The following is a 19303-nucleotide window of genomic DNA, read 5'->3' on the forward strand; positions in this document are numbered from 1 at the left end:
TCTTTAAAGTTGATAACTTCTCCCATAAGTGTTTTTCAAAAATCTAGGTCTTACTACTGCCCTTTCAGGAAACAAACTTTTTTTTCTTCTGTTGCTTGAAAACAGAGGCCATGAGTGTTCCCACTCAGCACTTGTTTTTGGCTGCTAGTCTGAATTCAAACTGGCATAAAGTCTCTCCTGAACCACTGTGGAATCCAGCATACAAATTTCCAGCAGTGAAAGGAGACTCTGATCTTTGTTCCTGCCTTGCATCTCTGGACCCATGCTGCTTTGTTTTTCTGGAATGTTATAATCTGGTATTTCCCTTACTTTGTTGCCTTTTCTTGTTGCTTATGTTACCTCTCTTCTTTTGTTCTCCAAACGGCAACAGATAAAACTCAAATTGGTTTCACTTCCCTTTACTACCTTATAATACAACTGTCATTTCACAAGAAGTTGCGTATTTCTGAGCTTGATCCTGCAAAGTACTGAGTGCCTTTCCTCCCATAAGACTGGAGAAGACTTGGCAAGTAAAGCGCTTCAGAAATAGTACGTTGAAAGGTAGTGGCAGTCCCTAGATGTGACTTCTCAAAGCATTCTCATTTGCATATAGTGACTTGATTCAGTTCTGCCATACTCTGCGCCTAATTCTCTTCTCCTTTTCCCTGAAATGTACTCACACCTCTGTTTTACAAGTAATTTTCTTTAGAAATGGAGAAATAGAATTCTTCACCTATAAAAAGCCAAGTCAATACCAGAGGAGAAAATATTCTTAGGCTTCCAGGACAGTTATAAATTACAGCCAACTAAAACCTGTTTTCTAACAAATGTGCATCTTAGTGAATTATGCTTTATATTTTATTTCCTATGACATAGTTCTATTACCTGTTGGCATAGTTCTGTTACACGTTTGTTTTCCTGGATGCAAACTCAGAATGCTTTTCTTACAGGGTTACCCAGTATACTCCTTACCAACCTGAGGTCTCCCAGGGCAGGCTGGAGAGCCTGCTAAATTACCAGACTATGGTGTGCGATATCACAGGAATGGATGTGGCTAACGCATCTTTGCTGGACGAGGGGACAGCTGCTGCAGAAGCCATGCAATTATGCCACAGGTAATATGTTTAAATGTATGATAAAATCACAGCAGGAAGGAATTTTGGAGTTTAAAAGCCATGTCACCAGTATAGGCATGAATAGATGAGTGGGTTGAAGTTGAGTGTGGCTTTTTCGCTGTGAGCAGATTACTAAACAACTATAGACCGTGTTATTAAGCCCTCAGAGGGTTTGCCAGTTGATGTGAAACTCTAACTCAGACATCTAAGACCTTAGGAAACCTAAGGACCTAGAGACCAGGGAGAAAGTCTAGAGCAGGGAAGCCTTATTCGTGGTGAAGGAGAGTCAGGTTAGAGAGTAGTTAAGCAAGCTGGACGTACATAAGTCCATGGACTGTGATGTGATGTAGCCATGCGTGCTGAGGGAACTGCCTGCTGTCATGTGAGCCCACTTTTGATAGTCTCTGAATGGTCTTGGCAACCAGAAGTACCTCAGCACTGTGGGAAAGCAAATGTCACTCCTATCTTCAGGAAGGGTTGGAATGATGATGCAGGGAACTACCGTCTTAATTCCTTGAAATATGGTGCTAGTCCTGGAAACTTATTTCCAGGCATATGAGGGATAAGAAAGTGATTAGGAGTCACCAGCATGGATTCTCACAGGGTAAGTCATGTTTCACCAAGCTGATAACTTTCTGCAGTTAAATGTCTGGTAGATGACGGGAGAACAGCAGGTGTTGTCTGCCTTCGTCTTGTCCCTTAAATCCTCACAGGGAACCTGGAGAAGTATGGGCTGAATGAGGCAAGAGTGATGTGGGTTGACAGCTGACTCAGTGTCTGGGCCTAGAAGGTGGCAATCAGTGACATGAAGTCTAGTTGGAGGCCAGTTATTAATGGTGTACCCAGGGTCAACATTGGGTCCAGTTAATGATCTGGATGATGGTGCAGAGCGTGTCCTCAGCAAGCTTGCTAATGATGCAAAACTAGGAGTGGCTGATACACCAGAGATTGTAATGCCATCTGGGTGACCTTGATAGGCCAGAGAAATGAGCTGACAGGAATCTCATGAAGCTCAACAAGGGGTAGTGCAAAGTGATGAGAAACAAATCCAGGCATATAGGGTATCTGCTGGGGACTGTCAGACTGGAACGCAGCTTTGCAGAAAAGACTTTGGGGATCCTGGGAGACACCAAGCTGAACATGAGCCCGCAATGTGCTCTGGTGGCAAAGAACACAAATAGTGTACTGGACTGCATTAGGTGGAGTGTTGCCAGCACGTCAATGGAGGTGATGCTTGCCCTCTCCTCAACATTGTTGAGGCTATACCTGTAGTGCTGTGCTCAGTTCTGGGTTCCCCAGGACAAGAGAGACATGGACCTATTGGAGAGATTATAGTTGCTGTGCCTGTGGTACTTGCCCAGATGCTGGCACCCCAATGATCGCCTGCCCCAGCTGCTAACACCACAGATAAATGGGCCTCTATAGCCAAGATGCTGCTCCAGTTACTGGCACTGAAGTCCACTCACTCCAGTCACTTCAGTTGTTGCACCATGGAAATGTGGGTGCTTTGTGGTCTGACTCCAATTGCTGGCACTCAGCCAGCCATGTATATGCACCACCCAACCCCTTCATACGGAGTCCCCTCACCTCTTAAAAAAATTAGAAAGGAATTTAACAAGAAGAGAGGACAGACTGCATTAGTTGGATGCAAGCGTAACAACCAGCAACTATTTATGACTAGCCCTGTTTACCCGCTTAGCGTTCTATTTTCTTATACTTGTTCCTCCCAGAATCACTTAGCTGTATTGTTTTCCCCCTAAACATCTCATAATAAGCCCCTGAAGTCCCAAAATGCTCTTACCTTGCATCCCATAGTGTCTTCCCTCCATGGAGCGGGCTAGGCAGTGTGTTTGTCTGGTTTAATTAATTCATTAGAGTTAGCACCTGCCTCAGGGTCTCTATGCTCCTCTCTGCTTTTGGAGGTGGATCTCTGATGGGCTGGTATCATTACCTGTCTGTGAGTGTGTGTAGCAGCTTTTATTATATAACCTAACAGTCTGTGGCACGGATCTCATGTAGCAATGAACAAGACATGAGTTGCTTTTTTCCACTAGTGGTTAAAAGGAACTTTAAAAACCAGTGAAGTATGTCAGTCCTTAGTTGGTAGGAATGATACTGTTGCTGGTATATCCGTATTTACTTCCAGGGATTGGTATTGTAGGGGCATTTGAAAGGGATCTGTAAATCAAATGAAATCTGAGACGTGATTGAAGGTCAGTGTAGGACTATATATCAAGAAGGAGATTACCCATTAGAGACTATGTTGTAACTATTCAGTTGTGTAAAGATCATGTTTACCAAAGATATCTTGGCAATTGTCTTACTCTCCGCTTTAAAAGAGTATGTGTGTGTGGAAACATTCCTGCAGCTGCTTAAGTTGGTTTTTGTTCTGTTTCATAGGCAGTTTTAATTTTTGTCATGTATGAATCACATTGGAGTGTCTGAAATGAGCTTTCTTATTTTAAATGGATCAGAAATGTAATTCAATCTTACACTTAATTTGATTATGGTAACTTACAGTTGCCTTTTGACTTAGGAAAACTCAGATTTAGAGAACCAATTGATTTTATTTTTATGGAAAACATGTTCTTGATATGTAACCCTTCTTTTTTCTTTTTCTCACTAACAGGCACAACAAAAGAAGGAAGTTCTATGTAGATACCCGATGCCACCCTCAAACTATAGCAGTGGTCCAAACTAGAGCAAAGTAATGATTTTCTCCATTTTCCCCTATGTCTTTTCATTTACATTGAATCATTTTTTCTCTATGCCTCTTCACCATATACGTAACATTTTTTGAAATATATGATTATGCTTTCTTTGCAAAATAGAAGCAGAAGTCTGTTAACATTTGAAGTTGCTTCTACTTTTCCATTCAAATACAACTGTGAAGTAATTAAGGATGTTTGAAAAGAAACTAAACATCTAATAAAAGATAATATTTAATTTTCCCCTTAGGTTGTTTGTGCAAATATATATACACACACATATATTTATATATAAAAATATTTGGTTATTAAATTCATTCTTGTCGGTTTTTTCAAACTAGGAAATTAATTACCCTATAGCAAGAGTTCTTTTTTAATGAAAGCTAGATCCTTTTTAAAATTACAATTTAAAGCAACCATCTCAAACATGCTATAGCAGCAAGTGTTGATAACATATAGCTTATGCATTCTCTGCTCTGCTTTGCTCCATGTTTCTGATGATATGAAATGCAATTAATGTTCTGTACCCTATACTATGTCATGAAACTTTCTCAATGTTTATCACTGCAAAGGAGTTTAAACTCTGTATGTTAAAGAAAAAAGTCATGTATAAGTCCATGAAAACATCGCATTAAGTATCACTCCAAGGCAGGAAGTGGTTTGAATGTGTTGTCTTCTGCATATTTTCTTTTTCCAGTTATACAGGTGTTATTACAGAGCTTAGATTACCCAGTGAGATGGATTTCAGTGGAAAGGATGTCAGTGGAGTATTATTTCAGTATCCAGACACTGAAGGGAAGGTGGAAGACTTCTCTGAACTTGTTGAAAGAGCTCATCAGAATGGGGTAAAGTAAATTTTGTTCGTGTGACAGATTTCAGTCTGATGCATCAGCCAATCATTCTCCTAGAAACTGTTACAGAAGATACCATCTGAAGTGGTACTCTTCAGCTGCATATAATTGATAACCATTACAACCATTGCACCTCAGCCCTGTGCAAGTGAAATAGAACTGTTCAAAGCTATATCTTGTTCAGTTTTGGCTCTAATGCAAACATCATTCCTTCAGAAAAGAGACTGACTGCTCTGTGCACTTCTGTTTTCAGACTCTTGCCTGCTGTGCTACTGATCTTCTGGCTCTCTGTATTCTGAAGCCTCCTGGAGAGTTTGGGGTTGATGTTGTCCTGGGTAGCTCCCAGAGGTTTGGTGTGCCACTGTGCTATGGGGGACCCCATGCTGCATTCTTTGCTGTCAAGGAAAATCTAGTGAGAATGATGCCAGGCAGAATGGTGGGCGTTACAAGGTATGGGCTGCTCTTGCCATTAGTGTCTTCAGGGAAAATTTAAATAAGAATTTTATGACCATCTTGTGCAGCCTTTATGAATAGCAGCTGACTATGGTTGTGTACTGAACATCTTCTTGAAAACTAGGAGAATAAAAGTTGCCTTTAGCTTTTAGGAAGCAAGCTTAAAGAATTGCATTTGTATGGAATGAAGCTGTGAGCTGTCTATAGGGCTTGCTGCATGTGGGATGAGGAGATAACCACAACAGCGGAATGGATTAACTGTGATGGCATGAGGCTTTGCAAGCTAACTTATTCTGCTTGTTCGGCGCTGTTATACTTTTTTCTCTGAATGTCAGTTCAGTCATTCAAAACACGAATGGAAAGAGGTAGAAAATTCAGTAAACCTCCAAAATAATCCAGATGGAACTTAATCTAGTTTCAAATTTAGTCAAGCTTAATCAAAGAGTAGAAATAGCCAGCAAAAACTTACCTATGATTCTTATTATTGGTGATGAAATATTTAACTGGGAATAATGGAAATGCAAAGTAATTGTCGCTGGAAAGACTGCATGTCTTTGGCACAGAAGCTATTCAGAAGTGCTTCAATAACCAAAATAGCTAATGACATTAACAGTTATCAGTAAGCTTAGAAATATTTCATTTGCAAAGTAATATTCCTTCAACTATATTTTTAATCATCTTGCTTATTCTGAGGACGTCCTTAATCTTTAGACAATAGTTACCAAGGGTGCATTGCTGCTTTACATTCAACTTGGTGTTCCCCAGGGTCTTTGCTGCCTTTCTAGCCGGTGCATGAGGCTCTTTGCCAGGGGCAGCACTTTGCAGTAGCCCTTTGTTGAACTTCACGGGGTTCCTGTCAGCACATTTGTCCAGCCTGTCAGGGTTCCTCTGGATGGACTGATGATAAACTTAAGTTGTATAGCCAAAATCCCCAAACAACTACTAGAGTGAAAATTATTTAAATATTGTATAACTGTATATATAATGCAAGTACTTGAGGCAAATAGTCTAGCTATTCAACCCCCACATATATGCACATATATGTGTGGTTTTGTATGTGTGTGTACATAGTTTGTCTGTTTATTTTGTAGCTGTTCTGAAAGTTTTCAGTTTCTAAGGATATTAAAATGGCTTTTACCTTTCCACTTTTAACATGTTAGGAACACTAGTAAAGGATCTCTTAAGGGGTAGATTGGCAAGACCCTTTTCCATTATCTCACACAACCTTGTTGGACAGCCTGTTTTTATAAACTCAACATGCACGTATTTGAAATCATTAGAAAAGATGCTGCCTTCTCAGTGTTTGTTCGGATAACTTAAAAATTTCTGGATTACTATTCAGTTTAAACAGTTAGAATAATATGTGGTGTTTTAAAGCAAATATCAAGTTTTTGTGTAGTGTGTTTAGAAAACTCAGTATGCACTACCTGACCTGGCACATTTGTCAGCCATGATGTAAGTAGAAGTCTAGAGACTTTAGTCTCACTCTCTGTTTGATATCACAGCTGTCCTGATTTATGCTTTTTCTCCCTAGCATCTTTCTGTCTATAAGGATAGATAACTACTTTCAGGTTAACATGCAGAGAGCCAAATGTCCTAAATTACTGTCATTTTTAAAGTAACAGAAGCGACTTTTTTTTTTTTTTTGTGACTCAGAGATGCAAGTGGAAAAGAGGTATATCGACTTGCTTTGCAAACACGAGAGCAGCATATCAGGAGGGATAAAGCTACCAGCAACATCTGCACAGCCCAGGTAACTTGTCATGCTTTACTTTCTGCGGCAGAAAGGAACAAGTTACACTGTAAGATTATGGTCCTAACATAACAGTAATTTGAGGTAACTTCTTGAGAAAAATGAAGAACATTGAAATGTTCTGGTTGTTTGTGTATTTGGTTTGAGTCCTTTGAAAAATGGAACTCTGCTTGAAAAGAGTGTATTGATATCTCTTTTCTTTAATAAAGACTTTATTCCTGTGTCTTATTACACGAACACCTCTGTAGTGTTCTGTTATGAATGACACAGATTTCTTAATAAAACAGAAGGAATTTCTAATGATCTGAAATTGTCTGCTCAAGGGAAAAAAAATCCATTTTTTAATTCTAAAATTTCTTGTTCAAATTGTCACCACTTAACATCTTGTCTGTGTGATTTCATGCAAAAAAATTGCATTGCTAAAGAGCTATCTCTACAGGGGAAATACTATGAGTAAGTAACTAATTATCCAAAATAGTTCTCTTTAGTATGCCTCCGCAGGCCTTCAGACAGACAAGTTTATATTTCTTTCTGCTCCTATTGATGCTTTCATCATGCTCATAATACCGTGCCAGATTTTGAGGAGGGATTATCAATATTAAAACAAGCCTAGTTTGTATTCATGAGATATTCCTTGGGTGTTTTGTACCAGTCTTAAACAATGAGTTTGCTATGGGACTAGCTTTATTTGAGGGTCTTCAAATGTCTTTGTTGCAGTATTTGAATTTAAGTTCATGTTAATTGCTGACAGTTACTTTTGAAAGAGCATTGAATTCATAATTGGCACTTAAAATTTCATAAAAGTATTTTGCCTTTCCTACTTTTTATTTTGAAGGCAACATGTAATCGATATAACACTAGATGAGGATATGTGGTTGTCCCTGTGTGCTAAAGACACTTTCCACTAAACTAACAAAAGGTAATCTTCGGTAATAATTATAATGATCATAATAATGTCCTGAACTGTATTTGGATCCTAGGCTCTTCTGGCAAACATGGCAGCCATGTTTGGTGTCTACCATGGGTCTGATGGATTAATACATATTGCAAAACGAGTACACAATGCTACTCTAATCTTGGCTGAAGGTGAGTATTTAATGTTTGCAGAAAGTGTTCTTAAACCCTTATATCGTCTTAAGTAGTAGGTTTTCTTAAATAAACTTAGAGGGGGATTTTTGCCAGCTAATGCACATTCCCTCAGCTCTAGAAAGAACATTTTAATACAGAATTCATAGCTAACATTTTTGTGTACTTCAGATAATGGCATGCAAAATATAGGTGTCTTATGTGATATGAACTTGCTTCTGTTTTCTTGGGAAACTAATAGAAGTCTGCACAACAAGTCTCTATATGATAAAATTAAAATGCTGTTTTCCAGCTGCAAGCTCTGTACCTCGCTTATTGGATCATCCTGGTTTACACACAGAAATCTACACAGATTTCTTTAATGTCATTTATTACTTGTTTTGCTATGTTATTAATACATGTCAGTTGAAAGGGGTATATCATGCCTGCTATAAGCATTGAAATACCAAAACTTAACAGATAACTGAAAGCACAGAATTTGTAATGGAAAATAAAGTTTGCAGCTGAACTATGTGATATGATAGCTTTTTTCACAGGCATGACTGTCATTGCTTTCAGAAGGCTCTGTGCAGAACTGGAATGCTAGGAAGAGAGAAATGATTTCCACCAGTTATCTATGTCATATTTATTATTATTCAAGCTTAGCTTGAAGACCTTTTGCTGCTGTGAAACGAACTAAAAGTAAACTTAATTGTGGCAAGCTCCCTGATGGTTAATATCCATTTATATAATAAAATTTTGTTTTACAGTCTTGTCATTTTGTCCTTATTGTATTCATACACCTGTTCTACTACTGTATATATTACAAATCTGATGTATGAGAATGATCTTCCATAGACTCAATCTGCATTATTAATTAGGTCTGAATCTGATTTAAAGGCGTTTACTTATGAGATTGATAGTGTTGTTATGCAAGGGACTGTGTAAGCAAACAATAAAATATGCAACTAATAGAGTTAACTTACTGTTTTTTATAGGTCTCAGGCGAGCTGGTCATAAACTACATCATGATCTGTTCTTTGATACCTTGACGATCACGTGTGGATGCTCAGTCAAAGAGGTTTTGGACAGGGCAGCTCTTAGAAAGATCAATTTCCGGATTTATAGTGATGGCAGAGTAAGCAACTCCCTAACCTTTCAGAAATTTTGTAGCATGACTTTTTCTGCATTAACTTTCTAATCATTACACGTGATAAACAGAACAAAATTATTTAAAACTTCTTGTAATTTGTAACTATAACTGACTGACATATCAGTCATATCAGTTTCATGTTAAATATTCTACCAAGGGCTAGAGTGGAGAGATTCTAAAATTTGATGATGAGATCCAAAGTGATCTACAGAATTTGGGTCCTGTGGCAGTGATTAAAGACAGACTGAAATCTAAACTGCATTTTTGTACACACTAAGGACTTTTGGCAAAGTCTGTGTTCTGTAAAATGGGAGGGAGGGCCTAGCAAAATGGGCCATTTTCCTTTCAAATGGAAAACTCTTAGGAACACTAGAAGTGCGTTCACAGGTCTTGAAGCTTGTGCACCATCTGGCTTGGATGGTTTAGAAGGAGAAGGGTAGGAACTGGAAAATTTTATGTAAATAAAATATATTTATATATCTGTTATATAAAGTGGAACAGCATTTAAATATTGTTGGGTAGGTTGATGTTTTCTTTTTTTTTCCTCCCGTGTTTCTGGAATATATTTTCTCAACCAGAACAAATATGCTATACCTCTGGAATTAAGAGCCTTGAGTAATTACTGTTGCTTTTATCCATAGCTTGGAGTATCACTTGATGAAACTGTAAATGAGAAAGACCTAGATGACATATTGTGGGTATTTGGTTGCGAGTCTTCAGCTGTAAGTAGACAATAGGTCATTATCTAAATGTTTCATAAGTTTAGTGAAAAGCAAAACGTGGGACAGTGGGTGTCTGTATGATGAGCATCTGTTAAGTACTGAGAATTTCGGATCCTCTTTTAAAGAAAGAGGTAGTATGAGATGATTCATATAACTGAGTAATGCTGTTTTCTCTTCAGTCTGCTTGGACATCTTGTGTTTAGGCTGTTACTTGTTTAGCAAGGGTTAGGACATGGTGGTCAGTTATTTCTCTCCCACTAGAGTTTTTGTTGCATGTCATTAGTAATTAACAGCAATGCTTACAAGATGAGGACTACTGAGACATCTATACCCAGTTTTAATACAAAGCTGTTGTTGTGCTAGATATATGCAGGTATCTATGCTAATAAAGTTTTTTTCTTACCTAAAAAGCCAATTAAATCCTGAGGTAAGCTGGTAGTACCAGCTAGTTCTTATGGAAGTTGACTGTGAAAAGAGAAGTTTCTGTGAAAGTGTTTGACTCAATGTTTCTTTGTGTCAAAGGAGCTAATTGCTGAGGGTATGGGTGAGGAAACCAAAGGCATCTATAACACTCCTTTTAAGAGAACTTCCAGATTCTTGACACATCAGGTTTTCAACAGGTTTGTGAAATTGCTGTGTATCTGATATTTTAATGGAATCTAAAAGTGTCTCCTTTGAAAATTGGTACTGGAGTCAGTTGAAGACAGTTTTGTAGCTGTATTCACATCCTTACTTGTTACTCTGTTTAGTAGCGTTTTTAGATAGCTTTCAAGTTTTAAATGAGCAAAGCATGACTTTTCCACCCAGTGGAAATGTGTTTTTCCATTAATGTGCTACAGTGTACAACGTTGTCCTTGAGGATATACAATTGGCAGACTTAGTAGAGCCCTTAGATTCTGTGTTTACTGACAGTATTTCTGGTGTAAATGATAATAGGCATTTTTCATCCACATTGCTGTTAGCAAGCATAAAATACCTAATTATAAAAAAGTGCCTAGTATTTATGAAAAATTTTCCTCAATCTTAATTCTTTTTTTATGGCTTTTCCTATGTTAGAGCACAGATCAACTGGTATAGCTAATCTGCTTCCCTTAACACCACATTTTGTGTTCTCCAGCTATCACTCTGAGACAAATATTGTGCGGTACATGAAAAGATTAGAAAACAGAGATATTTCCCTTGTTCACAGCATGATTCCTTTGGTAGGTATTTACGAAAAAGAGAAAAAATTAGGTACTCACAGACATGTTCAATAAATACTGACAAATGTGTTTCTGTTTTTAGGGGTCCTGCACAATGAAGCTCAATAGTTCGTCTGAACTTACAGTAAGTTGCAATAATACTGTCTTACTTGAGACACACAGGAGTAAACTATCTTTTGAATGTTAAAAAAAAATGTTACTGGAAATCATAGAATCATGATATTGTTTCAGTTGAAAAAGACCTTTACAATCATTGAATCCAACTGTTAACATAACACTGCCAAGTTCACTACTAAACCATATCCCCAAGCACCACATCTGTGCATCTTTTAAATACCTTCAGGCTGATGACCCAACTACTTCCCTGACCAGCCTGTTCCAATGTTTGACAACTCTTCTGGTGAAGTAATATTTCTTAATATCCAGTCTAAACCTCCCCTGGCACAACATGAGGCCATTTCTTCTTGTCCTATCACCTTTTACTTGGGAGAAGAGACCAACACCCACCTTGCTACAATCTCCTTTCAGGTAGTTACAGAGAGCAATAAGGTCTCCTCTGAGCCTTCTTTTCTCCAGGCTAAGAAAGCACAAATTTCCCCAGCCATTCCTCAGAAGACTTGTGCCCCAGCCCCTTCACCAGCTTTGCCCTTCTCTGGATGTGCTTCAGCATCTCAATGTCTTTTTGGCAGTAAGGGGTGCAAAACTGAACACAGTATTTGAGGTGTGGCCTCACTGGTATCCAATACAAAGCGATGATCCCTACCCTAGTGCTGCTGGCCACACTACTCATGATAAAAGCCAGAATGTTACTGGCTTCATTGGCCACCTGGACTCACTGCTGGCTCATGTTCAGCCACCTCTCGATGAACATTCCCAACCCTTTTTACCAGGTAGCTTTCCAGCCACTTCTTACCAAGCCTGTAGCATTGCATGGGGTTGTTGTTATCCAAGTGCAGGAACTGGCACTCAGCCTTGTTGAACTTCATATAATTAGCCTTAATTCATTGATCCAGATGTCCAGATATCTTGGAAGACCCTTTCTGCTTGCAAGCAAACCAACATTCCTTCCCAACTTGGTGTTGTCTGAAAGCTTTCTGAGTGTGCACTCAATCCCCTCATCAAGATCACTGATAAAGATATTAAACAGAACTAGACCCAGTACTAAGCCTTGGGGAACACCACTTATGACTGGCCATTAACTGGATTTAACTCCATTCACCATAACTCTTTGGGCCCAGACGTCCAGCTGGTTTTTTAACACAGTGAAGAGTGTGTCCATCCAAACCATGAGCAACCAGTTTACCTAGGAGAATGTTGTGGGAAATGATGTCAAAGGCTTTACTAAAGTCTTATTAAACAACATCCTTAGCCTTTCCTGCATTTACTGGATGAGTCACCTTGTCATAGAAGGAGATCAGGTTAGTTAAGGAGGACCTGCTTTTTCTAAACCCATGCTGACTGGGCCTGATCACCTGGTCTTGTTGTACATGCCGCATGATGGTGCTCAGGATGATCTGCTCCATAACTTTCCCTGGCACTGACATCAGCCTGACAGACCTGTAGTTCTATGGATCCTCCTTCCAGCCCTTCTTGTAGACGGACATCACATTTGCTAACCTCCAGTCAACTGGGACCTCCCTGGTTAGCCAGGACTGGTGATAGTTGACAGAAAGTGGCTTTGTAAGTAATTCCACCATGTCCTGCAGTACCATTGGGTGGATCCTATCTGGCCCCATAGGCCTATGTGTGTTCAAGTGGTGTAGCAGGTTGCTATCCATTTCACATTGGAAATGTCAGCTCCCTGTCTTTCAGCTTAGGGGGCTGGATACCCAGACAACAACCGGTTTTACTAATAAAGACTGAAACAAAGAAGGCATTGAGTACTTAAGCCTTTTCCTCATCCTTTGTCGCTGTTATCCACCCTGACATCTAATAAAAGCCTGGAGATTCTCCTTAGCCCTTCTTTTGCTGCTAATGTATTTATTAGAAACACTCTTTATTGTCTTTTATGACAGTAGCCAGATTAAGGTCTAGTTGGGTGTTGGACCTTCTAATTTTCTTCCAGCATAAACTCATTATATTCTTGCAGTCCTCCTGAGTTGCCTGCCCCTTCTTCCCGAGGTCATAAACGCTCTTCCTTTTTTCCCAAGCTCCAGCCAAATATCTTTGTTTACCCAGGCCACATCCTCCAGTGAAGCTGGGAACTTGTTTCACTGTGTAAGGAATGTTTCATTTTACTTGGAGCAGAGGGCAGCTTCTTTCTTTCATAGAGTTTAATAATAAAGCAGAGTTGTCTGCAGAAGTTTCTGTTCTAGCACATGTCTTTATTTTTAAAAATAGCCCATTTCATGGAAGGAATTTGCCAACATCCACCCTTTTGTGCCCCTGGATCAAGCTCAAGGGTATCAGCAGCTTTTCAAGGATTTAGAGAAGGACCTGTGTGAGATTACTGGCTATGACAAAATCTCATTCCAACCAAACAGGTACAATTTTTTTTCTGAACATTTGCTCCTTAACATAGTTCCAAATACTTATCTCTAAAGAAAATGTGCAAGCCAAAAATGGAAGAATTTTCTAAAATGAAATTTGACCAAAAGAAGCCTTGAATGCAAGGTTATGAAAACAAGATTTGCTTTTTCAAAACTGTGGAACTTTATATCTTCCTGTATTTTCAAAAAGTTTAATGATTTGGTCTTTTTCTACTCTTTTAATCAGTTTTCACATGTCTTCCTTCTATATGAAGGCTGGTTTCTCCACCATTGACCGCTTAAGATGATAACATTACTCATACCCTCCTAGAAGCTAAAATCAAAGATTTTAAATGGGAATAAGCTGTATGAGCTGGCAACTATGTAATTGTTGAAACTAATATTTGATGCACTGTCATCTGAGTGCTTACTGGAATTAAGCAGAACCAAATGAGTAATGCTGAACCTTGTTTATGTCTGTTAGTAGTTTTGATGCAAAAAAAAAAGCAGCAAGGACTTACTGTACACTTAGGATGTCACTGAAAGTATTTACTATGCATTGCATTATTATTTTGCTTCTCTGTAGTCAAGCATGTAGCCCCTTGCTAGGTGCAGAAATATGGATCAACTCAGTCACCAAAGGGATTTAACGTCACAGTATAAACACAAAAAATGGCATAACTTTTTTTTTAATCTACTGATTGCAGAAGAGTCAAGAGCTGTTAATTAGTGCAGTCCATTTGTAATTTATTCCATGCAATGTGTGTCTTTTAATTTGCTAATACTTGCCTAAAGTCATTGAGAAGGATTAGTGCTGGACAATTTTGAAGTTTCAGTAGAGAGCTGGCACTTTCTAGTTTGTGTGCTTATGTAACGGCGTGTGTATTCCTCTTGCAGTGGAGCCCAAGGAGAGTATGCAGGCTTGGCTGCAATCAAAGCTTATTTAAATGCAAAAGGAGAACGTCATAGAACTGTAAGTGTCAACACTCATGTGTGGTAGAGCTTTGGGTGGGAAGTGGAGAAAGTAGAGTTGATTCAGCAGCTAGGACTCACCTAGAAAAGAAACTAGATCATGACCTCACCTGTGACAAGCTTTCAGTATTACCTGCTTCCCTTGTGGATCGTTGATACCATCTTAAAAGTCTTTCTTTACAGACAGTGGGAATGATGAAAGAGGACTTCATCAAAGGGCTATTACTGGGTCTGGCTGGGATGGAGTTAATTAATTTTCTCCATAGCAGCCCCTATGGTGCCGTGCTTTGGATTTATGGCTAAAGTAGTGTTGATAAAACAGGGATATTTTGGCTGTTGCTGAACAGTGCATGCACAATGTCAAAGCTTTCTCTCTTTCCCACTTTGCCCTTACTGGCCCCACATCCTCCCCTCAGAGTGTAGGCTGGGGGAGGGCAAAATGTTGGGAGACACACAGCCAGGGCAGCTGACCCAAGTGGGCCAAAGGGATGTTTTATTCTATATAATGTCATGCTCAGCAATGAAAGGTCAGGGAAAGGAGAGCAAAGTGGAGAAGGTCATAGGTAAGGTATTTTTCTTCCTGAGCAACAATTACATGCTTTCCGAGGAGTAGCTAGATATCTGGCTGGGCATAGGGAGTAATGAATTAATTTCTCTTCTTGCTTTGCTCACACACACAGCTTTTATTTTCCCTGTTAAACTGTCATCCTTTCAGTCCATGAGTCTTCTCACCTGACTTTTATTTTATCCTTGTCCCATAGGAGACAGGAGTGAGTGAGCAGCTGTGTGGGAGGTTGGCCAGGTCAACCCATCACAGTCTTTTTTACCACCCATTGTGAGGCTTGAAGTATTGACAGTTTTGATGTAAGAATTTTAATTTGTAGTTGACACGCTCCTGTGTGGGTCACAGAGCTTACTTGCTTTACTGTGTAGTAGAGCCTAGGGCTTGTTAGTGGCTGCTTTTAGCTCTTGGTGTTAGCTGTTATCACCTCCTATAACCTGGGATTTTACATGTGAACCAGCATGCAAACTCACTGAATTGGCACACTGCTTGATGGAAAGATGCCTTGCCTCCACCACTGAGACACAGCAGGTCCTAGCACTGTTTTGGGACTTGGCCTATCTTCTGTCTAGCAGTGTCACAGCAGCATGAGAAAGTGGGCCTCTACCTCTGAGAACACAGTGGTTGAGACAGGGTCCTCAATCTCAACCACAGCGATTGTCCCAGTAGTAAAACAGAACCACTGGCAGTGGAGGTCAACAGGACTGTACCATCAGTTAGTAAAGGAGGAGGAGGAGGAGGAGAAAGGGTCTGATTGGGAAGTCAGTCCTTTGGCAAAGAAATGTAAGGAGAAGTCATCCAAGAGTAAGAAACCACACCATCCCTAACCCTGAGCAAGCTCCAAGACACACAGAAGAATTATGCCTGCTCAAATACTGGGGTGTTGGAGGGGATAGTTGGGAATTGAGGGCAGGGAAGCCCAGCAGCTGGTACATCTTGTTAGGGACCAGGAAACCAACAAAGGAATCAGAAGACAGTTGACAGCCTGCAGCCTCTGGAGGTGGTTGCTACTGAGTGTGAGGTGTCCTCTCAAGAGTGATCTTGTTAATTATTGGGGCAATCGAACCCTTGCTGAGAAAGGTGATTAGTATCTAAGAGAATTAGCAATGCTGGAGGTGGTCTCAAGTGACCCGGACAACAAATGGGCCTTCAGAGATCTGCGTGACATCCAGTACACATGGGCTGTGTGGAAGAGGTCTGTGGAAAAATGCATGCTATACACCAGCTCACTGGTGATGATCGACTGGCCACATCTTGACATACCAACTGTGGAGAGACTATCTTGCCAGTTCCAAGCTGTTTCAAAGAGCGTCCCTCCACTTCTTATCCCCACAGTCAGTGTCTTAGTTGTTGGGAATACCTTATGGCGTCTGCCTCCTCATTCTAGAGGGAAAGGGAGACCGAGGTGCACACCACGTGGCACCCTCTGGGTTCTTCTTGCATGGTTAGGGTAGGACGCAAGGAGGAGGGGCAGTGCAGTCACCTCGAAGCTAGAAGCACATGTACCTGAAATACAGGGGAAGACAGCTGCTAAGAAGGAACCAACCAAGAAGGCTGCCACACCAGTTGCTGCCAAGGCAGTGAAAAGCAACCATCAGTCCCCCAAACACAGAATAAGGGCTGAAAATGCCTCTCTTGCTGAGTCTATCTGACACTATGGGAGTCAGAGAGTGAATACCAGAACTAGGAGTTCTTGCCGCTGGCCAGGTGGAAGAAGAGGATAGTGAAGTTTAATGGACTGTACCGATTCAATGGCCTGGCACATTGGATCTATGAGGAAATAGGGGTTTGGTGGATACTGGTACACAGTGTACCATAATGCCATCAGGGTAGGAGGGTGCAGGACCCATCTGGATTTGTGGAGGGGGGTTGCCTACTGCTGTCTGTGTTTTCCCAGGTGGAAGACCTTATGCTTGGTCTTGTTGAACTTCATAAGGTTCTTGTTAGCCCACTTTCCCAGCCTATCCAGGTCTTCCAGCAGGGTGGCTCTCCATTCTGAAGTGCCCGCTTTCCCATTTGGTTTGTTGTCATCAGCAAATTCCATCAGGGTACGCTTGATCCCATCATCCAGACCACTTATGAAGATAAGCTGGGTCCAGTATTGGTCCCTGGAGACCCCACTTATGTCAGGCTGCCAGTTTGAAAAGAAGCTGTTTACCGTCATCTTCTGGGTGCAACCTTTTAGCCAGTTACTCAGCCACCACAAAGCCACTTCTTTCAACCATAATGCATCAGTTTCTTCAGTTTCTCTAGGCAGAGGCTGTGGGAAACGCTATGGAAAGCGTTGGCGAAATTGAGGTAGGCAATATCCACTGCTGGTCCCACATGAAATGAACAGGTTTTTTGTTGCAGAAGGCAACCAGGGTTGTCAAGCATGATTTGCCCTTGATGAATCCATGCTGGCTTTCCCCTGTCGTGTGTTTCATTTGATTTGTGATAGCCTGCTGGAGGATTCATTCCATAACTTCCCCAGGGACTGAAGTAAGACTAACATGCCTAGGGAGGTCCCCTGATTTGCATGACTTCTCAAAGGTGGTGGAGGGAAGCCTTGGCAATGACATCAGCCAGCTCTCATAACAGCCTCAGGTGGAAAATACCAGCCTCAGGTGGAAAATACCATGCCCTATCAATTTGTAGAGGCCAGGCTCCTGTAATGTTCACATACCACCCCTTCCTTCAGTGGTGGTGGGTCTGTGTTTGCAGGTTGTTGTCCTGACCTCTTGGGAACTATAACCTCTGTGTGAGGAACCTACCTAAAATTGACTAGTGAATGTTGTCTTATTCTATTTTTCTTCGTTGCATTCAGATCACCCCAAACTTCTTGGAAATCATCCACTCTTCACAATTACAAGCTTTGTTTTGTAAGTAGTTTCACTCACTGGAAAATGAAATTAGGTTGAAATTTTATTCCTTGGATAGTTATCTTCTTATTATCCTCATATGCTTTGCTGTTTCTGTTGTTCTGTGCAAGATCCTTGGGCTTCTGTGAGAGTCTATAGTCCTTACGTGCTGAGAAATACCTGGAGGTTAACTGCACAGAAGAGAGAGCCTGCAGGCTTGTTGCAGTTTCTCACACTTCACAGATTTAAAATGTTATAATAGAATCAAGTTAATCTTAGAAAAAAGTAGAGGGGAAGCAGGAAGAAAGGGAGAAGTCATGCAAAATTTTAACCTTTCAACTGAGATGACTTTCCTCCTGAGCTCGAGAAAGTAAACCAGCAGATCAAACTCCTTTTGCAGTTGGCCGCATTTGGATTTGGTGCCCTCTCGTGGAAAAAGAGAATCGACATTAACAGGCAGTTCACATCTACAGGCTTTGCTGTCCAATCCATAACTTCTCTACCCAGCAGCTGGAGATGCTGGGCACAGAAGATTTTTTTAACTAGTTATGCTTCAGCCCCTGCTTATTTTTCCCTCCTAAGGTTTGCCTGATTCCTAAATCTGCTCATGGTACAAATCCAGCAAGTGCACAAATGGCGGGGATGAAGATTCAGCCAATTGAAGTGGATAAAAATGGCAGCATTGATATTTCCCATTTAAAAGCAATGGTGAGTACTTAATTATCTTTGATTTTAAAGGCAGGAATACTCCTTGTCCTCTACATGTAATAGTGTTTGTAGCTGAATCAGATTTTTCTTTGAAAGAAAATAGGGTAATAATAGTGAATACACGCTTGAAAAGGATAAGTAATTCTATCCTTTTATGGCTCATTCAGATGGTAGGCACATGACACTTGTGAGATTTCCTTTAATTTGAGGATCTGTGGACTGGTTCAAAATGTCTTTCTACACAGTAGACTCTAATAGAAGACCTTTCTTGTCTACAGCTAATATTTGAAATGAATAAAGCATGCTTATGAGTGGGAAGCGTTTGAAGCTGCACTTAAGCATTTGCTTAGCAAAGTTCAAGTCTACACCTGCTGGGTAAGGTGTTGCTAGGCAACTTTTTTCAGTTTTTGGAGTAGACTGGCTGCAGGTGAATCTTGGGAATCCAAGGGATTCGTAGGACACATTTCCAAGAATACATATTTGAGTTGGCTTTTATGTTAGTCATAAAACTGTATTGCTGAAAGTAGGGGGATGGTCGTTAGATCACATTACCTTGAAAGCCAGATGTTTCACTTGGCTTGTCTTAAGATCCCAGAAGTGACCATTATACATACTTCTTTTAATACTGCGCCTTCTTCCTCGATTTGAAGTTGTGCTTCATTGAGAAAACACTATTTTCCCATAGATGTTGCTGGAGTAAAGAGCTTAGTATCTTTTGCTGACTATAAGTGACTTAGGCTACCTGCTGATAG

The 19303-nt window shown here is 40.3% G+C and overlaps 1 protein-coding gene across 1 annotated transcript in view; it reads left to right on the forward strand.

Moving 5' to 3' along the window:
* GLDC (glycine decarboxylase) overlaps positions 1 to 19303 on the forward strand; it is a 46242-nt gene that overhangs the window by 18174 nt on the left and 8765 nt on the right. Inside the window, 14 exon segments of the mRNA XM_069881166.1 lie at positions 930 to 1094; positions 3724 to 3801; positions 4500 to 4647; positions 4907 to 5103; positions 6763 to 6859; positions 7840 to 7945; positions 8923 to 9062; positions 9719 to 9799; positions 10322 to 10419; positions 10917 to 11001; positions 11084 to 11125; positions 13342 to 13484; positions 14367 to 14442; positions 18426 to 18551. Coding sequence (XP_069737267.1) covers positions 930 to 1094; positions 3724 to 3801; positions 4500 to 4647; positions 4907 to 5103; positions 6763 to 6859; positions 7840 to 7945; positions 8923 to 9062; positions 9719 to 9799; positions 10322 to 10419; positions 10917 to 11001; positions 11084 to 11125; positions 13342 to 13484; positions 14367 to 14442; positions 18426 to 18551 — 1582 coding nt within the window.

This window comes from Phaenicophaeus curvirostris, chromosome Z (genome assembly GCF_032191515.1).
Source record: "Phaenicophaeus curvirostris isolate KB17595 chromosome Z, BPBGC_Pcur_1.0, whole genome shotgun sequence".
Classification (NCBI taxonomy): domain Eukaryota; kingdom Metazoa; phylum Chordata; class Aves; order Cuculiformes; family Cuculidae; genus Phaenicophaeus; species Phaenicophaeus curvirostris.